General features: G+C 35.8%; 1 protein-coding gene across 3 annotated transcripts in view; it reads left to right on the forward strand.

Annotated features, from left to right (window-relative positions):
- LAMA2 (laminin subunit alpha 2) overlaps positions 1 to 20,657 on the forward strand; it is a 609,603-nt gene that overhangs the window by 187,626 nt on the left and 401,320 nt on the right. For all 3 annotated transcript variants that reach the window (XM_042987144.1, XM_042987146.1, XM_042987145.1), the window contains exon 5: positions 7,960 to 8,202. In XM_042987144.1, the coding sequence (XP_042843078.1) occupies positions 7,960 to 8,202 (243 nt within the window). The remainder of the gene's footprint in view (positions 1 to 7,959; positions 8,203 to 20,657) is intronic.

Below are 20,657 nucleotides of genomic sequence, written 5' to 3' on the forward strand. Positions count from 1 at the left end.
CACCAGAAGTGCACAAGGATTCATTTTTCTCTACAGTCTTGTTGACATTTATGATTTCCTATGTTGTTGATTTTAGTCATTCTGACAGATGTGAGGGGATATTTCATTGTGTTTTTGACTTGCATTTCTCTCATTATTAGTGATGTTGACATTTTCTTTGGGAAAATGTCTACTCAGGTCTTCAGCCCATGTGAATTGTATTATTATTATTGTCATATTATTATTATTATTATTGGTGTTGAGTTATAGAAGTTCTTTATATTTTGGATATTAACTCCTTATCAGATATGTCATTTACAAATATCTTCTCCTACTCAGTAGGTTACTTTGTGTTTTGTTCACAGTTTCCTTTGCTGACCAAAAGCTTTTAATTTTGGTGAAATCACAATAGTTTAATTTTTCTTTTCCTTTCTCTTTTCTTTTCTTTTCTTTTCTTCTCTTTTCTTTTCCCTTTCCTTTCCTTTTTCTTTTCTTGGGGAGATATATCTAGAAAAATGTTTCAACAGCTGAGGTCACAGAAATTACTACCTATGTTTTCTTCTAGGAGTTTTATCAGGTCTCAGATTTAGGTTTTTAATCCAAATGGAATTTATTTTTGTGTGTGGTATAAGGAGGTTGTCCAGTTTCCCTCTTTTGCATGTAGTTGTTCAGTTTTCCCAAGACCATTTATTAGAGAGACTGTCTTTTCCCCATTGTATATTTTTGCTTCCTTTGTCCTAGACTATTTGACCAAATAGGTGTGGGTATATTTCTAGACTCTCTATTCTATTCTCTTGATCCATATGTATATTTTTGTGCCATTACACTACTGTTTCAACTGCTACAGTTTTGTAGTATACCTTGAAATCTGGGATTATAATACCTTCAGTTTGGTTCTTTTTCAAGGTTGCTTTGCTTCTGGGTCTTTTGCGGTTCTGTGTAAATTTTAGGATTATTTATTCCAGTTCTGTGAAAAGTGCTGTTGATATTTTGATAGGGATTGCACTAAATACGTAGATTGCTTCGGGTCGTATGGGCATTTTAACAGTATTTATTCTTCCATGGAATATCTTTGTTTTTGTTATCCCTTCATAGTAAATAGTAGTAAATAGCAGTATCCTGTATAACTGCAGTTTTCTCCATGTTGCTTTTTTCATTTAACAATATATCCCTCCATTTATTGCTCTTCCATGTCAGGTTTCCTTGGCTATTATTGCTTGTTAATTCTTCCAAATCAACTTTATAATCAACTTGTCCATTTCTAGGAGAAAAAAACAAAAAAACAAAAACAAACAAAAAACCAAAACGACAACAACAAAACCCACACACAAACCAAAAAAAACCCAATTTTTTTAATGGAAAAATGGAATTTCTTTACACATATGTATTAATTTAGGAAGAGCTGAAAAGTAACTCTTGTTATTTTCCAGAGCTAAAAGTTGAGATTTTTCTTTTTGCAGAAAGAGGTAGAGAAGTCCTTCAAATACTTTCCCGTGGACTGTTAAGCATTGATTAAAACCCCTTTAAAAAACAATTTCAGCATATAATTGAACATTTTATCTTCAAGGGATTACCATTAATCATTTGGCTAGATTATTGTTTCTTAGAAATTTGGAGTGGTTGCATAATTCGTTTTCAAATGTATAAATTTCTCATGAGTTTAAGGTTAGTATAAAAAAGGCTGTTTTTGTTGAGGGTACAGTGTTTCTGTTTCTCTTACAACACACGAAGCACTTACCCTGAGTTGAAATCACACATTTTCTTACCTGTAACACATTACATTGACGCTCAGCTTTTGTAGTATACACTTGGAGTGGGGCATGTCAAGTAGAATAAATGGGCTGCCTAGGACAACTAAGTGACAATTGCAAATCCTTTTAGAATGTAAATGATTGTAAATGAACTTGTCTGAAAGGAAGTATAAGCAGACAAGGGGGCAATCCTTCTGGACTTCCTACCACGTTATTCTAGGTTTAGTGAAGTTTGTGCAAATTTATAGGAGACATAAAACCCAGAAAGTAACAATTGGAGGTATTTCTACTAACCTGAAAATAATTGGAGGTTAATTTTTTTTTAAGTTAGAGCATCATTTAAATGATTTTACTGTTGGAATTTGATTTAAACAAGGTCTAGTAATAAATAGTATTATCAAAATCTGTAGAAAAATCTCTTCAGAGCATTTTCAAGATTATAATGAGCCACTTCTCTGTGATTGCCCAGAAATTTTTGCTGGAGAATAAGAACTTGGTTATATGTGGTTTGATGAGAGCGGGTCTTTGAGTGAATCTTATGTTGTACTCAGACTTCTGATGAATTCCCTGCATTTGGCCCCTCTTCTCACCCCTGCTTCTCATCTGACCAGCCTCTGTGAGGTCCTCCTGAGCTTCTTCAGGGCTACAGCCACTCTGAGTGCTTAAGGCCATGACCTCTGCTCTCCCTCATCAGCCAACTGTCATGGACCTTCCAGATAAAAGATGAACTCTTCTTGGAGCACCTGGGTGGCTCAGTCGGTTAAGAGTCCAACTTCGGCTCAGGTCATGATCTGGTAGTTCATGGGTTCAAGCCCTGTGTCAGGCTCTGTGCTGACAACTCAGAGCCTGAAGTCTGCTTCGGATTCTGTGTCTCCCTCTCTCTCTGCCCCACCCCTGCTCATGCTCTATGTCTCTCTCTGTCTCTCTCCCTCTCAGAAATAAGTAAACACTAAAAAAAATAAAAAGAAAAGGTGAACTCTTCTTATCCATGTATTTTGGCTCTTATTGGGTTCTATTTTATTTCTTTTTCTCTCTTTTGAGGTCTCAGGTGAAAGAACAGATGATCACGTGAACTGTACCCATCAGCTCATACATATATATTATGTGCATATCTATACAGCTTCCCAGATTATTCCAGTGGATACTGGGACTGGAAACACCTGATTCCTAAAGCCCTTTCTGGTTCTCAAAATGTGTAATCTCATTGTTTTCTGAATGCTAATATACCTGTATGGATAAGTGAGAGAATTTGACAAACTTACTAGTAGAACTAAGAATACAGATGAGTTTTTAAAATGTATTAGAGTTGGCATCACACCATGTAGAAATTTTAACATCCATAACATTGGCAAGAGCGGGTGCTATAATAATGCAAAGCCTCCTCATAATTAAGCAGTTTTGCTATATGAACAACTGTTTGCTATAGGAAGTCCACAGACAGCAATGTTGGGAGGGAGGTAGAGCCCAACAGTGAGAAGAATTTAGATGACCACATGTTGTTCTCTTGAGAGATTAGGAAAGAAAAAATGGAAAAGAATAATTTAAGTCAAGTCCTATGAGAAGGATGAAGTTTCATCTTCCATAGAGAGTAACCTTTGTTAATATTTTTATGGCTTTCATGTGCATCAGGTCTATCAGAAACTAAGGTTCTATGGCTTTGCTACATCATTAAGGAGCCATACTTTGACCTAGCTCTCTTAACTATGTGCCAGTGTCACTCAAAAGTCTCAGTGAAATCCACAAAATTCAGTACTCTTTGGTAGCATTTTCCTAGATCTGTGATTCTTCTGAACACAAAGAAACTGGAATACAGTGGATTCCTGAGAGTCATAGAAGAGAATAATTTTTAAAAATCCAGACCTGACAATTCATGTGTTAGAAATTGGTTGTAGATGTCAGACTTATCTACATAGGTTATAGGTGAGCTAAGATATTCAGCCCAGGGCATGAGCTAGAATAGCGAGGGTTACTACGTTGCTCACTTTAGGCTGTGAGGTCTCCTCTTTTACCCCAGTACTGTTACAGTATTATCTTCTCTCAGCCATGATGGGCAAAACATCACTGCATATGTTCCTTGTTATTTTGGAACTGAAGGATTCTTCAGAAGATTCTGTTCACCAATTCCAATTCTCTAAATGAGATCAAGTTTTTAATACTATACACATTAAAGAAAGAACATCTAATTTAATGCTGCATCCGTGTAGTAATTACATGATATTTTCCTAGGTGATATCTGAATGGAATATGAAATAGAAAGTTGTCTTTGTTCCAGTAAAATGTGCAACATTTGATGTTATTTCAAAAGTTATTTGGATTTTTTGCAAGCCATGAAATTTGTAAAAAAATGCCCGTGACAGAGGGAAAAAAATTGCGGTATTGTGTCTCACTAAGGTTCATCGAAGCCTGGCTGTCACAGAGTTTTTGTACTTCCTCTAATGAGGTGTTTGCTTTCCTTGTTGCACACCACAGATTAGGGTTTTGTTCATCTTTAAAAAAAAGGTTTTATAATTACTGATTTTGACAAGTCTTTATACTGGAAAACAAGACATAGTTAATAAAAGTGGCAGAGGTACATTAGAAAATTATTCTATTAGGGTCATTAAAATGTACTTAGAACATCACTGTTAAAATTTCCACAGTCATTCTCTGATGCCTTCAAAGAATACTACTATTCATTGTGTTTTTCAATAATGCTGTCTACCACATTTTTAAAAGTTTATTCAAAATACTACATGCAAGCTAATTTAATTAATTTTGCATGAAATGTGAAAGAATCCATAGAAAGTAAATGAAAGAGGGATATTGTTTTGAAATGGGACTCCTCTAATGTTCTCTAAGGCAGTGGCTGCTTTTCCACGTCACTAAATGCTGGCTGTTATATTGAATTATAGAAAGAGTCTGTGGGGTTTCTAGTATAACTTTGTTTCATGGATTTCATCTACTATTCCAGAACCAATGCAGAAGCTCCTAAGTCATAAATCCACATTGTTGTGCTAGGAGAATTTGGACTCTTTCCATATTTGCTTGATGATCTGCTTTCTAAACAAAATTCTTTATCTATAATTTCCGTGTATATTTTTCTTATTGGGCACCTATGATCTCTAATTATGCTTTGCTATTCCTCTTTTTGTTTTCCATTTAAAAAAATACATGTGTGCAATTTTTTTTTCCTGAATACTAATTTAAAATATTTACATAGATTCTTTTTCCAAAGAACATGCTGTGTTTTGTTTTCATCATTTCATTATGTCTTCCGTGGTTTTGACTTTGGAAAATAAACATTGGGGAACAGAGGGTAAAAGAGTTGAAGCAATTTCCTTAGTTCATAGAGGCATAACATAATGAATACCCAAGTAACGTATGTCTTAGTTCTTGCAAGTGAAAAAATACTCTAGTGTTGACTGGGAATCAAGATCTAACCGGAAAAAAAAAGTGTTAAGCTGGTAGAAGTAACATGGTAGCATGTTACAGTGACTCTGGTTATGCAAATGAAAGTAATTAATATTGAATGCCCACTATTTCAAGAGTTATAAGGATTTTAGCATCTTTCAAGATATAAAAGCTATAGTTTCTGACCTTTCGGAGATCACAATTTAGTTATTTTAATTTTTTTTTCATCATTTTACAGACTGTGAATAATTGCTGTGAATAATTTAGCGTTACGAGAAATTAAGATCAGTGCTTTATGCTTATAGTAGAAAGAACTATCTCTGTGTTATATCAGATTAATCAATTGGTATGTTCCTCAATGAATTTATTTATAAAAAAATTCCATGTGCATGGATTGTTGAATACAGAATGTCTAAGAGAAATACTTCCTCATGAATAACACCAAAAACAATGCAGAAACCACAAATATCTTGGATAACAATTAATAGAGTATGTTTCTTCTTACTCCTACTCTTATTTTTTTTTAATACTTTTTGATTAATTGTTCTTTGTTTTAAAAATATCTGTTAAAGGGGTGCCTGGGTGGCTCAGTCGGTTGGGCGTCCAACTTCAGCTCAGGTCATGATATCACCGTCCATGGGCTCGAGCCCCACATCGGGCTCTGTGCTGACAGCTCAGAGCCTGGAGCCTGCTTCAGATTCTGTGTCTCCCTCTCTCTCTGACCCTCCCCCATTCATGCTCTCTCTCTGTCTCAAAAATAAATAAACATTAAAAAAATTGAAAATATCTATTAAAAACTAAGACATTTATGTTAATACAATTAATAAAGCAAGATATTGGATGAATAGTAAAATCTCTTCTCCTTCTCGACTCCTTATCCTCAAACCCCAGAGGTGAATAGCTTTAACATGTATATGTATACCTTCCCCAAAATGTCAAAGCACATATGCACATACATGGATATGTGTCTATTTGCACTTATACTTACCTATATACCTTTGTAAGTTTATATTTATAAGCTTATATTTATAAATTCATACTATTTATGAATTTATATTTACACATTCATAATATTTCCCACTTGGAGTGATAGTCAGTAAAGCAGAACTGCCAAAGCCCCAACCAATGACAGCAGATGTCTTGGCTGTTCCTTGCTACACTGAGGTTAACGAGATGGTCTCAGGGGAGAGGAGGCATTTGGGAGGCTTGGGCAGGAGCGATTTACCAACAAGTACAGATGTATTTCAGGATTTTAATAGCTAGTTTTTCCACAACTGTGCCTAAAAGGCCAATACTGGTCCTACTTTCAATCATTTGATGGCTTGTGTTTCCCCTCCGAGCACACCTGTGCCCATGTTCTCATAAACATCACAAAAGACCAGCATCAGCACTATTCGTGTTGTCCCCTTCTATTTTTAAAACTTTTCATATTTTTAAGTTCATCCCTTTAGAGTTGCCTATGGACACTGTACATGCACTCATGAAGGGCTCATGTCAAAACTATGAAGCAGACGAAGTGTATTTCTAGAACATTTCTTTCAGAATTTCCTCTGCGTTCCCTGTGTAGTCCAGTGGGCCCTTTAGTCACATTTTTGTGGGCCTGTCCTCCCACTTGTACCATTCCAGTGATTCTAATTCCTCAGAGCTTAGAGCTTTCAGTCTCCCCATATACCATAGCATTTACTAAACAGAAACATATCATGTTGCTTTATTATTAGTATACTTTTTATGTGTCTCATTATTACAATATATTATCAACCCATGAATGGTAGGACTGTAATTTAAACTAGCTTATATCTATCTTTCTACCCAGGGCATTGCATATAAATGTCACTCAATAATGTTTGTGCATTATTCTTTTGGACTTCATTGGTTATGCACCTTCACAAAACATCTAGAATGCTTACTTTTTATGCCTTCACACTTTATGTAGATTTCAAAATAAAGGTTTGCCACAATCCCCTCAATTGTCACCCTGTTGATATGTAGTAACTTCATGTCTTTCTTTATCTTCCTTTTCTAAATATGTGTTTACTTCTTGTTCAGAAAGTATAGTCACCCTTTATTTAATTTTATTTCAATCAGTTGTCTGCAGATCCCAGAATTTCTTCTCCATTATTTTCTCTTTGGGTGTTGTAAAGTAATCGACATTTATTGAGTATTTACAAGTCCTTTTCCAGGTACTTTTTATACATTATCTCATTGAATCCACATTGTCTGTCAGTACTGTGCTTGTTGTTAATCCTAATTTGTAGGAAAGGAAGCTAAAAGTTGGGAAAGTAAAATCATCTGCCCAAGGTCACATAAATACTGAGAATACAATTTGAACACAAGTCTATGCCTCTGAAGCTCTTTGTTATTTTTGCTCATCATACTAATTCCACCTACATGGTACTTTTCTGAGGATTAGGTGATATAAGTAAGTATATTTTCTAAACAGTCCAACACTTATCCACACATGGAGTTTCGGAATCATACTTTATATCCTCTAATACAGTAGGGTGAGTAAACTGATGTTTAATGAATGCTTTAGGTGATCATGATTATAATGGAATTTAAAAAATCAGATGAAATGATGTCAATTAGTTGTTAGAGAACTAAAATCTAATCTTAACCCATTTCTTTTAAAGTCATAGCTGTCAAGATGAAACACGGTATTTTAGAAAAAGGTATTAAACATGAGCATGTAACAGTAAAATCATTTCAGAGAACATAATAGGGTTATAGAATAAAATCTGAAATAAAACTTACTGTAGCATTAAGCTCTATATTTGCAAAACAAATGGTGAGAATACTTTGGAATTCAAAGTTACGTGTTTTTGTGGTCACTCTTCTCCAGGTGTTCCAGATTGCTTATGTGATTGTGAAAGCAGCTAATTCCCCGCGGCCTGGAAACTGGATTTTGGAACGCTCACTTGATGATGTCGAATACAAGCCTTGGCAGTATCATGCTGTGACAGACACGGAGTGTCTAACACTTTACAATATTTATCCCCGCACTGGACCGCCATCATATGCCAAAGACGATGAGGTCATCTGCACTTCATTTTATTCCAAGATACACCCCTTAGAAAATGGAGAGGTAAGATGAGAAAACTCACCATAAGTACATTTCAGAGGGCAAAGTAGGCCTGTCAGAAAGATGTGAACATATCAGTAATTAATGTCAGGGAGATTTTAAAATAGGATTTAGCAGAAGTACATTTAAATGAGTTATTAAATAAAAAGGGAAAACCCAAGGTGATTAGAATTTTAACTACCTCCGTCCAGTGTGTGTGTCCCAACCTCAATAAAGATCAGAGAAGAAGAAAGGGTTTAAGTTGGAAAGTCAGTGATTAATTTTACATATTAAGAGACTTTCTTTTGACAATGAGATTGCTCATAATTGGAGAAAGATTGAGACCCTCAGGGAAGCCTTAGATCTGTGTATATTATGGTCTCAAGAAGGGGACAAAAGAGGGGTGCCTGGGTGGCTCAGTGGGTTAAGCATCCGACTTCGGCTCAGGTCATGAGCTTGCGGTTTGTGAGTTCGAGCCCCGCATGGGGCTCTGTGCTGACAGCTCGGAGCCTGGAGCCTGTTTCCGATTCTGTGTCTCCCTCTCTCTCTGACCCTCCCCCATTCATGCTCTGTCTCTCTCTGTCTCAAAAATAAATAAACATTAAAAAAAAAAAAAAAAAAGAAGAAGGGGACAAAAGACCTGAAATTTAGGAAGAAATATAGTTGATATGAAGGACCTAAATAAAAGGGAATTGTGTTGGTTTTTGCATGTTTTTCTGCTCCTGCCACATAGGGAGGGCTACAGTTGGGTTGTTTGTGTGTTTTTGGTCAGGATTTGCTTATTTTATGCTTAATTCAAAAGTGTTCAGCTTCTCTGTAGCATCTTTTATCCTTGGTTAAGCTTTTACATTTATTCAAATCATGGCTTCACCTGTTACCATCTGTATCATCTTGAGTCGGTGACTTAAGTTCTCTGTGCTTCAGTTTGATCTTCCATGAATCGGTAAAAATACTAATAGCCCTTATGTCATATAATCATTAAGCAGATTAAAAGAATCATTATATTTAGAGTGTTAGAACAGTGCTGACAGACCTGTATTAAGTGTTCTGTAAGCATGAACTATTTTTACTGTTGCTGCTGTAATAATAATAACTATTATTGTTAGTAGTCGTAGTATTGTAGTAGTTAATAGCAGCAGTCTCCTCTCAAATACCCAAACCTTGACTTAGTGATTCTCTTGCATTCTCTCATGGTATTTTCCTAATCTTTCTCTCTTCGGTATATGTGGCCGGGCTACTTTTGTCCTATCTGCTTACATGTATCTCAACTTATACTTATGTCTGATAGTCACTCCTCTCTAGTCCACACACCTGAAGGCAGTATCATTTTTTATAGTCACATTTTCACGGAACCCATATTCATATTCTATCAGGCCAGTCTCAGCCAGTTGAGGGTTATCTTTTGAAACACTTTTGGAGGAAGTTGTATTTTTGATATAAATTGGTCACACTCCCTTTTGGCACTATTATTCTATGAATGTATACTAAAGCCTCACTATATTTCAAATTCCATGTATGGAAATACCAGTTTCGGGGAAGAAAAATTCCAAATGGTGCTCTCAGCAGAGATCTCAATCTGCCAAATGACAAGGAGTCAAATGCAGTGAGTCAAACAGCTGTTCAACCTGCTTTGTGCCCAGAGGCATCCAATTCCTGGCCAGATTGGCCTGAGGATATAGGAGTAGGGAGTGTGTGCAGAGATAATGTATTTGAGTTGAATTTTTATTATTTTTCTCCTGGATCTAGTGCTTACCCAGAACTCATAATTATGTATTTATATTTATACTATTATAGAGCTATTTTTGTACCTGGAAAAAATGGTCCAATTTGGAAATTGGTTAAACAATATAAAAAGTGTCTTGGTAGATACATAACCTATAAGTTTACATGCATATCTTCAAAGCATGCTGTCCCTGCATTCATGGTGGTTCTCCATTATTTCAACCATGTCAGCCTGCCAACAAGGAACAAACAGATATGTTGTTTCTTTGTTTGTTTAACTGGCTATGTTGTTTTCACTCCTAGACACTAAAAACTAGTCTTTGATGGTGACTATTAGAAACAACTTACTCAACTTTCTCTGTGACATTTAGGTCTATTTCTTTCTTATAAGAAAGTGGATGAGGCTAGGAAAAGAAAGTAATTCAAAATATTTGAAATACAATGGTACTATTTAAGAGGAAAAATTAAACGTGGACCTCTCCTAAGATATCTGCTTCATTTTAAATAGCTTACTCTGTGAAACATGTTACTTTTTGGAATAAACTGGTCCAGGGGCGGTAGGTGATATGTATTCTCCAAAACTTCCAAGTCAGTGGTATCAAAACTGAGTTGAGAATGAAGGTACCCTGACCTCCCAGATTGATGTTTTTTTTTTTTTCATCCTCTAGTAAAGAATGGAAGTTGATTTTTCTTTTTTGAAGTTGGTAATTGATAAACTCAAGAGTTTAGAGGAGACAGAGATACTGGATCCAGTATAAGTAGAAAGAGTCCTAATTCTGGGGTATCACACTATAGAACAATATATAATATGAAGAATATAGAAGAATGTATTTTCCAGATCCATGACTGTGAAATAAATCTTAACTATCATTAACTTTTAGTTTTGAAATGATACTTTTTGTGTACCACCTGAAATATAATCAGTGCTTATGTTCAAAACTTCCCAGAGAATTGACATAATACTCAAATAAGAGAAACAAATATACAAACCAGCAAATGCAAAAAAATATATATATATAAAGGCAACAATAGAAAGGTTTACAGAGACAAATTTCCCCAGCTGAGCCAAAGTAGCCGTCTCAGAAGATGACTTATCAGAATACAGGGAAATCAAAAACAACTCTTAGTATCTCAAAAGTTTTAAGGCCGATATGTAAATTCATCTCTAATATGGGCTATGGGTTAAGCTAGGCATATAACACAATTTACCTCCAATGCTGATGGATAATTTTATTAGGTATAGAATTATAGATTTGCACGTTTTTTTCTTTTGGAATATTTTGTTGTCTTCTGGTTTCCATTGTTTATGTAGAAAAGTTAGCTATTGAATAACTATCTATTGTCTGTCTATTTTCTTTGATTTCCTTAAAGATGTTATCTTTGTTTTTGTTTTTCCATAGTTTTACTATGATTATCCAGATCTGTACTATGCAATATAATAATCACTAGCTATATGTGGTTATTTAATTCAGATTTCATTAATGCAAATAAAATTATAATTCAGGTCCTCAGTTGCACAACCACATATCAAGTAGTCAGTAGCCACATGTGACTAGCAGTTACCACTTTGAATTATAAAGAATAGAACATTTCAATCATTGTACAAAGTTCTGAGCAGTGCTGCTATAGATGATTCCTTTTTATTTTCTCTACTAAGATTTGTTTGGTTTGTATATTTGCAGAATTATGCCTTTCATCAGTTCAGGGAATAATTTAGCCTATTAACTCTCCAAATACTGCTCCTTCCCATTCTGTCTCCTCTATAAATATAATTAAAAATAATTTGGAACTTCTCACTATATACACCATGTATCTTACCCTCTTTTGTATATCATCCTTTTGGCCTTCTAGTCTTTATTTTAGGTATTTTCTTCTGGCTTACTTCCAGTTCACTAATTCTTTAGCTATGTAAAATCTGCTATTGACTATTCATAGGATTCTTCATTTCATTAGTACATTTTTTAGTTCTAGAATTTATCTTTGGTTTATTTTCAAATAGTTTAGTATCTAGTTTTATCCTGAAATTTTATATATTTGTTTAGATATTTAACAAAATTATATTTAATTTTTTAACATTCTATCTTTATCTCCTTGAACATAAAGTAGCAATTATTTAAGAGTTTTTATTTGATAATTCAAATATCTGGCCTCTGTGGATACATGTTATCTGTTTCATCTGCTGATTCTTTTTTATGATGTCTTACATCCCCAACAATTCTGATTATTTTTGCATAAAAAAAGTTATATTTAAAAATGTATGTATAGAAACAGTTTGAGGCCTAAGATATTATCTTTACCTTGTGAGGATTTTCTGATGCTTCTGCTGGGCAATGGCAATATGGATCATCTTAATACAATTGTAGGAATTCAAATTTCTGGGTCTTAGATGACTCAAAGCTGTGTTGTAACACAGTGACAGTTGCATCAATTCTGGTTTACTTTAGGTTCCCTGTTTTTGTTTTTTTTTTTAGTCTAAACCAAAGTATGCGGGATTTATCATAGTCCTGTCCATACAAGTTTTATGTCTTCCCAGAACATTAAGGCTATCAGAGCACTGCTCAGTCTCTCAACCGTGTCTTCTGGACAGGAAAATACCCATCAGACAAAAGCTGTCACAAAATACTAATTGCCTCTTTAGACATATTTCTTCTCCTTAATATTGAGAAGGTTATTTTTCACCTTCTTGATAACTCTCAGATGGCTTTAAGTAAATGTTTTTACATTTTTCTCCAGTTGCTGTAGTTATCATTGGTAGTATTGACACTAATTATATCAACTACCATAAAAAGAAGCATAGTCTCATACACATGTTTAAAAATTATTTTGGGGGCGCCTGGGTGGCTCAGTCGGTTAAGCGTCCGACTTCGGCTCAGGTCACGATCTCACGGTCCGTGAGTTCGAGCCCCGCGTTGGGCTCTGGGCTGACAGCTCAGAGCCCGGAGCCTGCTTCAGATTCTGTGTCTCCCTCTCTCTGACCCTCCCCCGTTCATGCTCTGTCTCTCTCTGTCTCAAAAATAATAAAATAAACATTAAAAATTTTTTTTTTAAAAAAATAAAAATTATTTTGGAATCATTTTAAATGCACATACATGTAAGAAGAGTACAGAGAATCCCCATTTCTTCTTTACCTGGCTCTTACTAATGTTAATATCTTACAAAGCCACCATGCATTTAGTAAAATGCAAGAAATTAACATTGTCAAAAACTAGTCAAAACTAAGAAATTAACATTGATACATTATTTTGATACATTGATACAATATTCCATTCATATTATCATCAGTGTTTGTTTTGTTTTGTTTTCTGGGATCCAGCTTAGGATCCTACATTGCATTTAGTCATTGTGTCTTCTTAGTGTCCTCTGATTTATAAAAATTTCCTAGTCTTCCCTTGTTTTTCATGACCCTGATCACTTTTAAGAGCACTGGTCAAGTGTTCTGTGTCATATTACTAATTTTGCCTTCTCTAATGTTTTCTCATTGTTAGACTGGGCTTCTGGATTTTGGGGAAGAGTACTAGGAGGTGAAACTGTTTTCTTACACATCATTTGTATTTCTTTTTATATGCACATCTCTCATCTATTTCCTCTTTTATTGGTTTATAAATCTTATTGTGCTTCTAGATAGATTTTTATTTTGGACAACAGTGTGTAAATATTCACTATGATTTGAAATATATTTTTTTGACTGAGCATTATGATCATTTTCTTCCAGCACTTCACAACAACCTTTAAATATAAAGTCAAGTCAAAGAATAGAAGAAATAATAATAAAGTATTTTTTAGGCCCATCCATGAACTCAGGTATTATAAAATAAACATGTCTCAATTTTAACCCACTAATTAAGCAATAATGTTTGTATTATAGGTATAGAATATTCATAGAAAATAGTCTTCTGTGATGAATATGAAATCAATTGAGTCTAAGGTTTATTACATTGTTACTTGTCTGGAGAATTTTGGGGACATGTGTCAAAATATTTAGAACATTCTAGAACAGTATACTTCAGGTGAAAAGTTCATCTGTTTAGACCTGAAAGATACCTTAGGTAAATTCCTCATTGATCTATTAAAATCCTTTAAACTATCCTTTAACATCATGGCCTCCAACTTCAGCTTCTTCTGTATCCAAATTTTAATACTGCCTTTGTCCATATCATTATTAGAAACCATTTGGCTTTTCCTTCTGTTCTTTTGAATTTTAGTAGCATCATCTCTGCTTATATACTTTACTTTGGTTTTTCAGCCACCCCAATCTTTTCCCTACATTCTGTGGCTTGGCCCCTTATCTGACCTCCACCTCACATTTCCTGGAAGAGATCCACAAATATTGATCATGTGGATTCACCAATAGGATACTTTAAGCAGCACATCCAATCCCCTAGATATCTAGGTTCGGCTACTTCCCAGGAAGAGATTAGTCCCGTTGTCCAGTATCCTGGGCTTGTGCCCAGAGGAAGAAGAGTTCGCTCTGAGCTATGAGATGATCATGTCTCAGGGTCCAGCAAAAGAGAAATAATGGAGCATAATGGTGGTATAATAATATGACCCAGTATGTTGTTATCCAAGCTGTAAACAGAAGGGAGCTTTGAACAAAGGGCTTCAAGGATTTCCATTCTAGAAAAATTGTGTATCATCAATGCCACGAGAGGGCTTAGCAGGCAACATGTCTTGCCTTGTTTTGAGAGAATGATACTGAGCTCTGTCCGTAATAGGAGTTGTAGAGTGTGAAGCAACAGACCACAGGAGTCCTCCCTTACTTTTGAGGCCAAAGAGAAAAGCTTTGATGGGAACAGCTACATAGGCATAAACCCTTCCAGCATTGCTTCAGGGAGCCAACTCTATCAGCTCAAGTACTGCCTCTGTTGGGAGCAGTTGCCCCAAGATGCTATTGAGAACTTCTAGTAAGAGCCACCCCTTAGAGACCACTGAAAATCATGCTTGTAGCACTGGTTCCTCTCAAACTTGGTTTTATTTGGATATTATTGAGGGCATTTGAAAGAGCTATTTGTGGGTTCAGGGCTTATACTTCAGTAGATTTGGGAAGGGTTTAGGAAGTTCTGTGTATATTTAATTTTTTTTAATGTTTATTATTTTTGAGAGACAGAGAGACAGAGACAGCAAGCAGGGGAGGGGCAGAGAGAGAGGGAGACACAGAATCGGAAGCAGGCTCCAGGCTCTGAGCCATCAGCCCAGAGCCCGACGCGGGGCTCGAACTCACGGACCACGAGATTGTGACCTGAGCTGAAGTCGGCCGCTTAACCGACTGAGCCACCCAGGCGCCCCATCTATGTATATTTTAAACAAGTACACCTGGTAATTTTGATGTCCCTCCTCCTAACTTATAGTTTAGATATTTTCAGCCTTCCCAAACCCTGGAGAAGAACTGATCATCAGTTATTTAAGGAAAGGGGATCAGTCAGTTATTCTAGCCACAATACTTCTTTTTTTTTAATGTTTATTTATTTTTTGATAGAGAGAGAGAGAGCACGAGCATGAGTGGGGGAGGGGCAGAGAGAAAGAGGGAGACACAGAATTCGAAGCAGGCTCCAGGCTCTGAGCCATCAGCACAGAGCCTGATGCGGGGCTTGAACTCATGAACCATGAGATCATGACCTGAGCTGAAGTCAGACGCTTAACCGACTGAGCCACCCAGGTGCCCCTAGCCACAATACTTCTAACTAAAGAGACTAATGTTTTTCTGTCAGGAAACATGATTAGCTTTGGTGGACTGAATCTCTGGGTGGGTTTGAGATGAGTAAATAAAATTTGAGCTATAACTAGGTTATCATTGGCTGAAGAGATGGCTGAGAGAAAAGAATCACATTAATACTATTGACAAATATGGGGCTGTATAGATAGCACTACTTTAGGGGTCCTAGAATTAAAATCATCGTGAATGTTTTTCCCTTATATGAGATTCTCCCCTTTCTCTGGCTGGGATTATTCCTATTAATTTCTTTGGATTGTCACTAGACTGCTAACTAAATATGCATGGTTACCATAGCAATTTTTGCTTCAATTTCCTCATACAGAGGAAAAGATATTTACATATGATTTCCTTTCCTTACCACTCTTCTGGACCGCAACTCAAATGGAACTTAGATTCACTTTGATTCTGCTTTTGAAACATGGCAGGCTTGTATAAAAATCCCTGGAGAAACTACCATTAATTCTTGAAGACACTTTTTCTTCCTGTAAACTATAAGTAGAGCTTTGATAGAATTTTGATTTCCTATGTGACAGAATTTTATATACACAGACAGAATATTTTTTTCTTCCTCTTTTCATCACCTGACATTATGGTGATTTTTAGAACTGCAAATACTGGAGAATGAAGAAACAAACCCAACACTTTATTTAAAAATGTTTCTGAAGTCTTTCTTTGATGTAATATTGTTGAGGGTACAGCATGACTGCGCATGTGAATTTGCGTAGAAATGAGGAACTAGCCTTTTACAATTACCTTGGAGTTGTTCCTTGATGGAAAAGAAGCCGGGTATCACTAATTTGTACCAAGTATGAATAGAGATTTAAGGAAATAATTAGTTAGGGTTTCAGATCCTAAAGGAAGGTTAGAGACCTCCTTTCTCTAAAAATAATTTTTGCAGGAGCGCCTGTGTGGCTCAGTTGGTTGAGTGTCCAACTTCGGCTCAGGTCACGATCTCACAGTCCTTGAGGTTGAGCCCCACGTCGGGCTGTGTGCTGTCAGCTCAGAGCCTGGAGCCTGCTTCCGATTCTCCCCCTCTCTCTCTGCCCCTCCCCCACTCATGCTCTGTCTCTCTCTGTCTCAAAAATAAATAAACATTAAAAATTTTTTTTAAAATAATTTTTGCATTGACAACATAGTGACAGTTAATACCTTGAACAACAACATGAAAGTACCTCATCACGATAAGCATTACCTGGCATCCTCCAAAACAGCAAGTTTGAACTCAGTTGGAATACACAGAGCATTTGAACTATTTTGGAATTGCACACATAAAAAACATCCATAAGTCATCTAAGAAGCAGACCTTTGTAATGAAGATAACATTAAGAAGATTGTGTTCCTCCTCTCTTTTGATCAGTTTATAGAGTCTTCCTAACAATATTGTCCTCAGAAAGTGTCACTAAATCCTTGTCAAATTAATACATTAGTATTGAAAAATCATGAAGACCACAGAAAGCAGATGAGAATGGCCTCTTGAGATGATAGCTTCCAAAGCTTAAGACCTGGTTATCTCGGTGTTGTGGACTAGGATCTATCAGGATCTACTAAAATCAAATAGAAACATAAGCTTCTGTTAAGCTAGGTAAGGAAATGCAGGGTTGTAGTAGAAGGCACAAAAGCACAACCTGCTGTCTTTTAGGATGTACCCTAGATTTGGCTTTTAGATGTAGCTTTGCCATTGATTGACCATGGGGCTTGGATGGACAAGTACACTATCCAACCATGTCCTGGCCAGTTCACCCGACTATAACGAAGATCACAGTAGGTCATTTATGGTACGCCCTCCTTAACTTAATGATCACAAATTCTCTAGCCCAATAGCTATCATTGGCTTAAACTCACCCCTAGTTGTGGTGTGACTGAACTGGCTTAGTCTGTGTTGAGACTGGGATGCATGAAAGTGCGCCTGCTGTGTACATTCAACACTAGGGGAGGCAGGAGTGACTGAACAGGATTGAAAGAATAAGCAAAGCAAAACACCATGAACTTCCTAAAGTGTAAAGGAACAGAAGGAATAGATGAAGGTCTCAAGTGCTGATATGGGTGAGTCCAGGGCCTGGAAGACTCTAATAATGATAGCTAACATTTATCACACACTTGTTTTATGGCAGGAACTACAAGTAGGTTTTACAAGTAGAGACTCAGATGTACTAATACTTGCCTTTTTATAGTTGAGGGAAATGTGGTATAGAGAGGTCAAATAACTTACCCAGAGTTCCAAGCTAGTAACTTCCGAAGCTATGATTTGAATCCAGTGTGTCCTCTGTGCACCAGAAAGGCACACGAACAAGTTTTCTTCTGTGTCTTGGGTTTTCTTGGAAAATGTGCTGGGCACTGAAGGTCCAAGAAGCCTCATCTCCTAGCAGACCCTGCTTCTCTCTGCATGAACTTGCACAGACCTGGGATCAGGCTGCTGCCTATTTTTTAGTTTACAGGGATTTTAATGTTCTATATTATGAAAAATTTCTTTACCCTCCTTTTTCAGTTTCTGATAGGTAACTAAACATATAGAGTGTCAAAAAATTATTTTAAAAAGGGGGTGCCTGGGTGTCTCAGTCAATTGAGCACCGACTCTTGGTTTCAGCTCAGGTCATGATCCCCCGGTCATGGGTTAGAGCCGGGCTTTGGGGTCCACGCTGAACGTGGAAACTGTTTAAAGATTCTCTCTCTCCTTCTTCCCCTCTCCCCCACTTGCACAGTCTCTCTCTTCAATGAAAAAAATAGAGGGTAACATTTATAAAAGTTTTGCATTCTTATTTTCGTAAACTTTTTATTTATCTTGCTTATTTTTGTTTCCCTTTTTAATGATTTTCTTATTTGTAATTTTAAGAGTTTTATCTTGGTATATTTACATTTATCATATATTGCTTTTCCTTTTTAAACTTTATTCCAGTAAATGATTTAAATTTCTTTTATATTGTCTCACACACACACACACACACACACACACACACACACACACCCCTGTAATTTTTGTTCTTAGAATTTGATGGTTTCCGATTGTATTATATACTTGTCAGAATTTTTTGTCTTAAAAAATATTTTTTTTAATCTGGCTTTTACATCTCAAAGAACTTTTTCTTATAATTTCATCAACTTGGTTATAGCCTATATTTTAAAGTATTTTACATTATCTTTGATCATTTTGTTTTAAGCTGATTTTGTACTTGTATTATTTAAATGCTATTCTGTATATCTTGTGTTTAGCTGTTTTGATTCATTATCATCATGGCCAACAGGAAATGCCAGTCATACAAACCACAGTAAGAGTAACCACACGAAGAGGGGTCTTGTATTTTTATCCTCCAGTTTAGATCATCAATATCCCTTTTAGCTGTTCTGGAAAGAGTTCCTCTAGAACTTATAGTTTGCCTTCAAAGCTGAATCTCAAAAAACTAATAGTAACACAGAGGAGCCATTGACCAACAGATCTTCTCAAGATGATAATATCAATTTATACACACAACTGTGAAAATACTTTTTAAAGTTTTTTTTTTTTAACTCTCCAGACTCTCAAGACAAGTTACTCTAAAATTTCACTGTACAAAATGGTTAAATAGTGAATGAATATTTTAAACACATAAGGAAGATGGTACAGGTTTTAGTAAGAGAAGAATCCTCGGAACACATACCTGGTTTGATTTCAAGAATCACATTTCAGGAGATGCAATAGAAACTATATTAAGAGGGTTTTAGAAACAATTAATTGTAATTTGCATCCATTATGGCATTAGCTCTTCCATGTATCTTGCATCCAGACATGGTTATAGAATGAGTGTTCTAGTCTGTGGGTGTCCCAGAGACTAAGCCATATTAAAAAGGTCAGTGACAAACAGGATAACATAAGGTTTCTCACTAGAGCCTCTTAGGGACATAATTCATTGATTCGATATGGGTGTCTTAGTCAGTTTGGGCTGCTATAACAAAAATATCATAGATCAGTTGGCTTAAACAGCAAATGTTTCTCGTAGGTCTGGGGATAAGAAGTTCAAGATCAAAGTGCCAGGATGGTTGGGTCTGGCTGAGGATTCATTTCTGATTTCCTCACATGGTAGAGAAGGCAGAGAAAGAAGCTTTTGTGTCTCTTCTTATAAGGGCACTATTCCCATTATGAGAGCTACACCCCATGACCTAATTACCCTCCAAGGGCCCCATCTCCAAATGCCATCACACTAGGATTAAAGTTCTAACATCGAATTTGGGCCGGACACAAATACAGAGTCCACAACAGTGGGTTACTCTCCTAAACAACAACAGAACTCCCATTGTATGAGTGTACTTAGAAATCCAGAAATTTTCAAGCAACATATAGTTGTTTAAGTTTTTTATCACATGCTTTAATGCCTCATCAAAAGTCCTCTGAATATAGGAAAATTTTACTTCTTTTTCCTTTTCCATGAGAAAGAACACGATGCTATGTTAGGCTTGAGACCCATCATAATAACATAATTACTTTTTAAAATAAAATTCTCAAATACCCTAATCACAATAATCCTTTCCTGAAGCCTTTAAAATTGGCTTTTAATATCAATAATAAAATTATATTTTTTGAAAATAGTTACCCATCTCATCCACATTATAAAAGAGGTAATAGAAAACAGGGTTTTAAATGACTTCGAAGAGGTTCATTTCTCCAAAGGATAATTACATCAAATATTACATTTGGCAGGGATACAGTAATTCCCCATCTTATAGTTTGATTGTATTAAAAATATTAAGTAAAGGACCAGGTGAATGATTTTTTTTTTTTTTTGGCTTATCAAAACTTTTAAAATTTGTGTTTCTCTTTTATTTTGGCTCATGCTAATTCTTTAAAATTGTAACTTGTATTATCAATTAGGTAAAATCCTGTCTGGGCTGAATTGACATTGTCTATCTCATTGTTAGAAAAGAGAGCCTCCTATACGCCTAAATTTACTAATCTCTTAGTCTTTTGAACATTTCTTTAAAACTTTGTCTGTTTTAATCTGAGTAAATTTCAGGCTTTATTTTTTACACAAGTGTCTTTTTTTTTGTTTGAAGAACATTGTTTTCACATACTCCACTT

Source organism: Panthera tigris, chromosome B2 (genome assembly GCF_018350195.1).
Source record: "Panthera tigris isolate Pti1 chromosome B2, P.tigris_Pti1_mat1.1, whole genome shotgun sequence".
Lineage (NCBI taxonomy): Eukaryota > Metazoa > Chordata > Mammalia > Carnivora > Felidae > Panthera > Panthera tigris.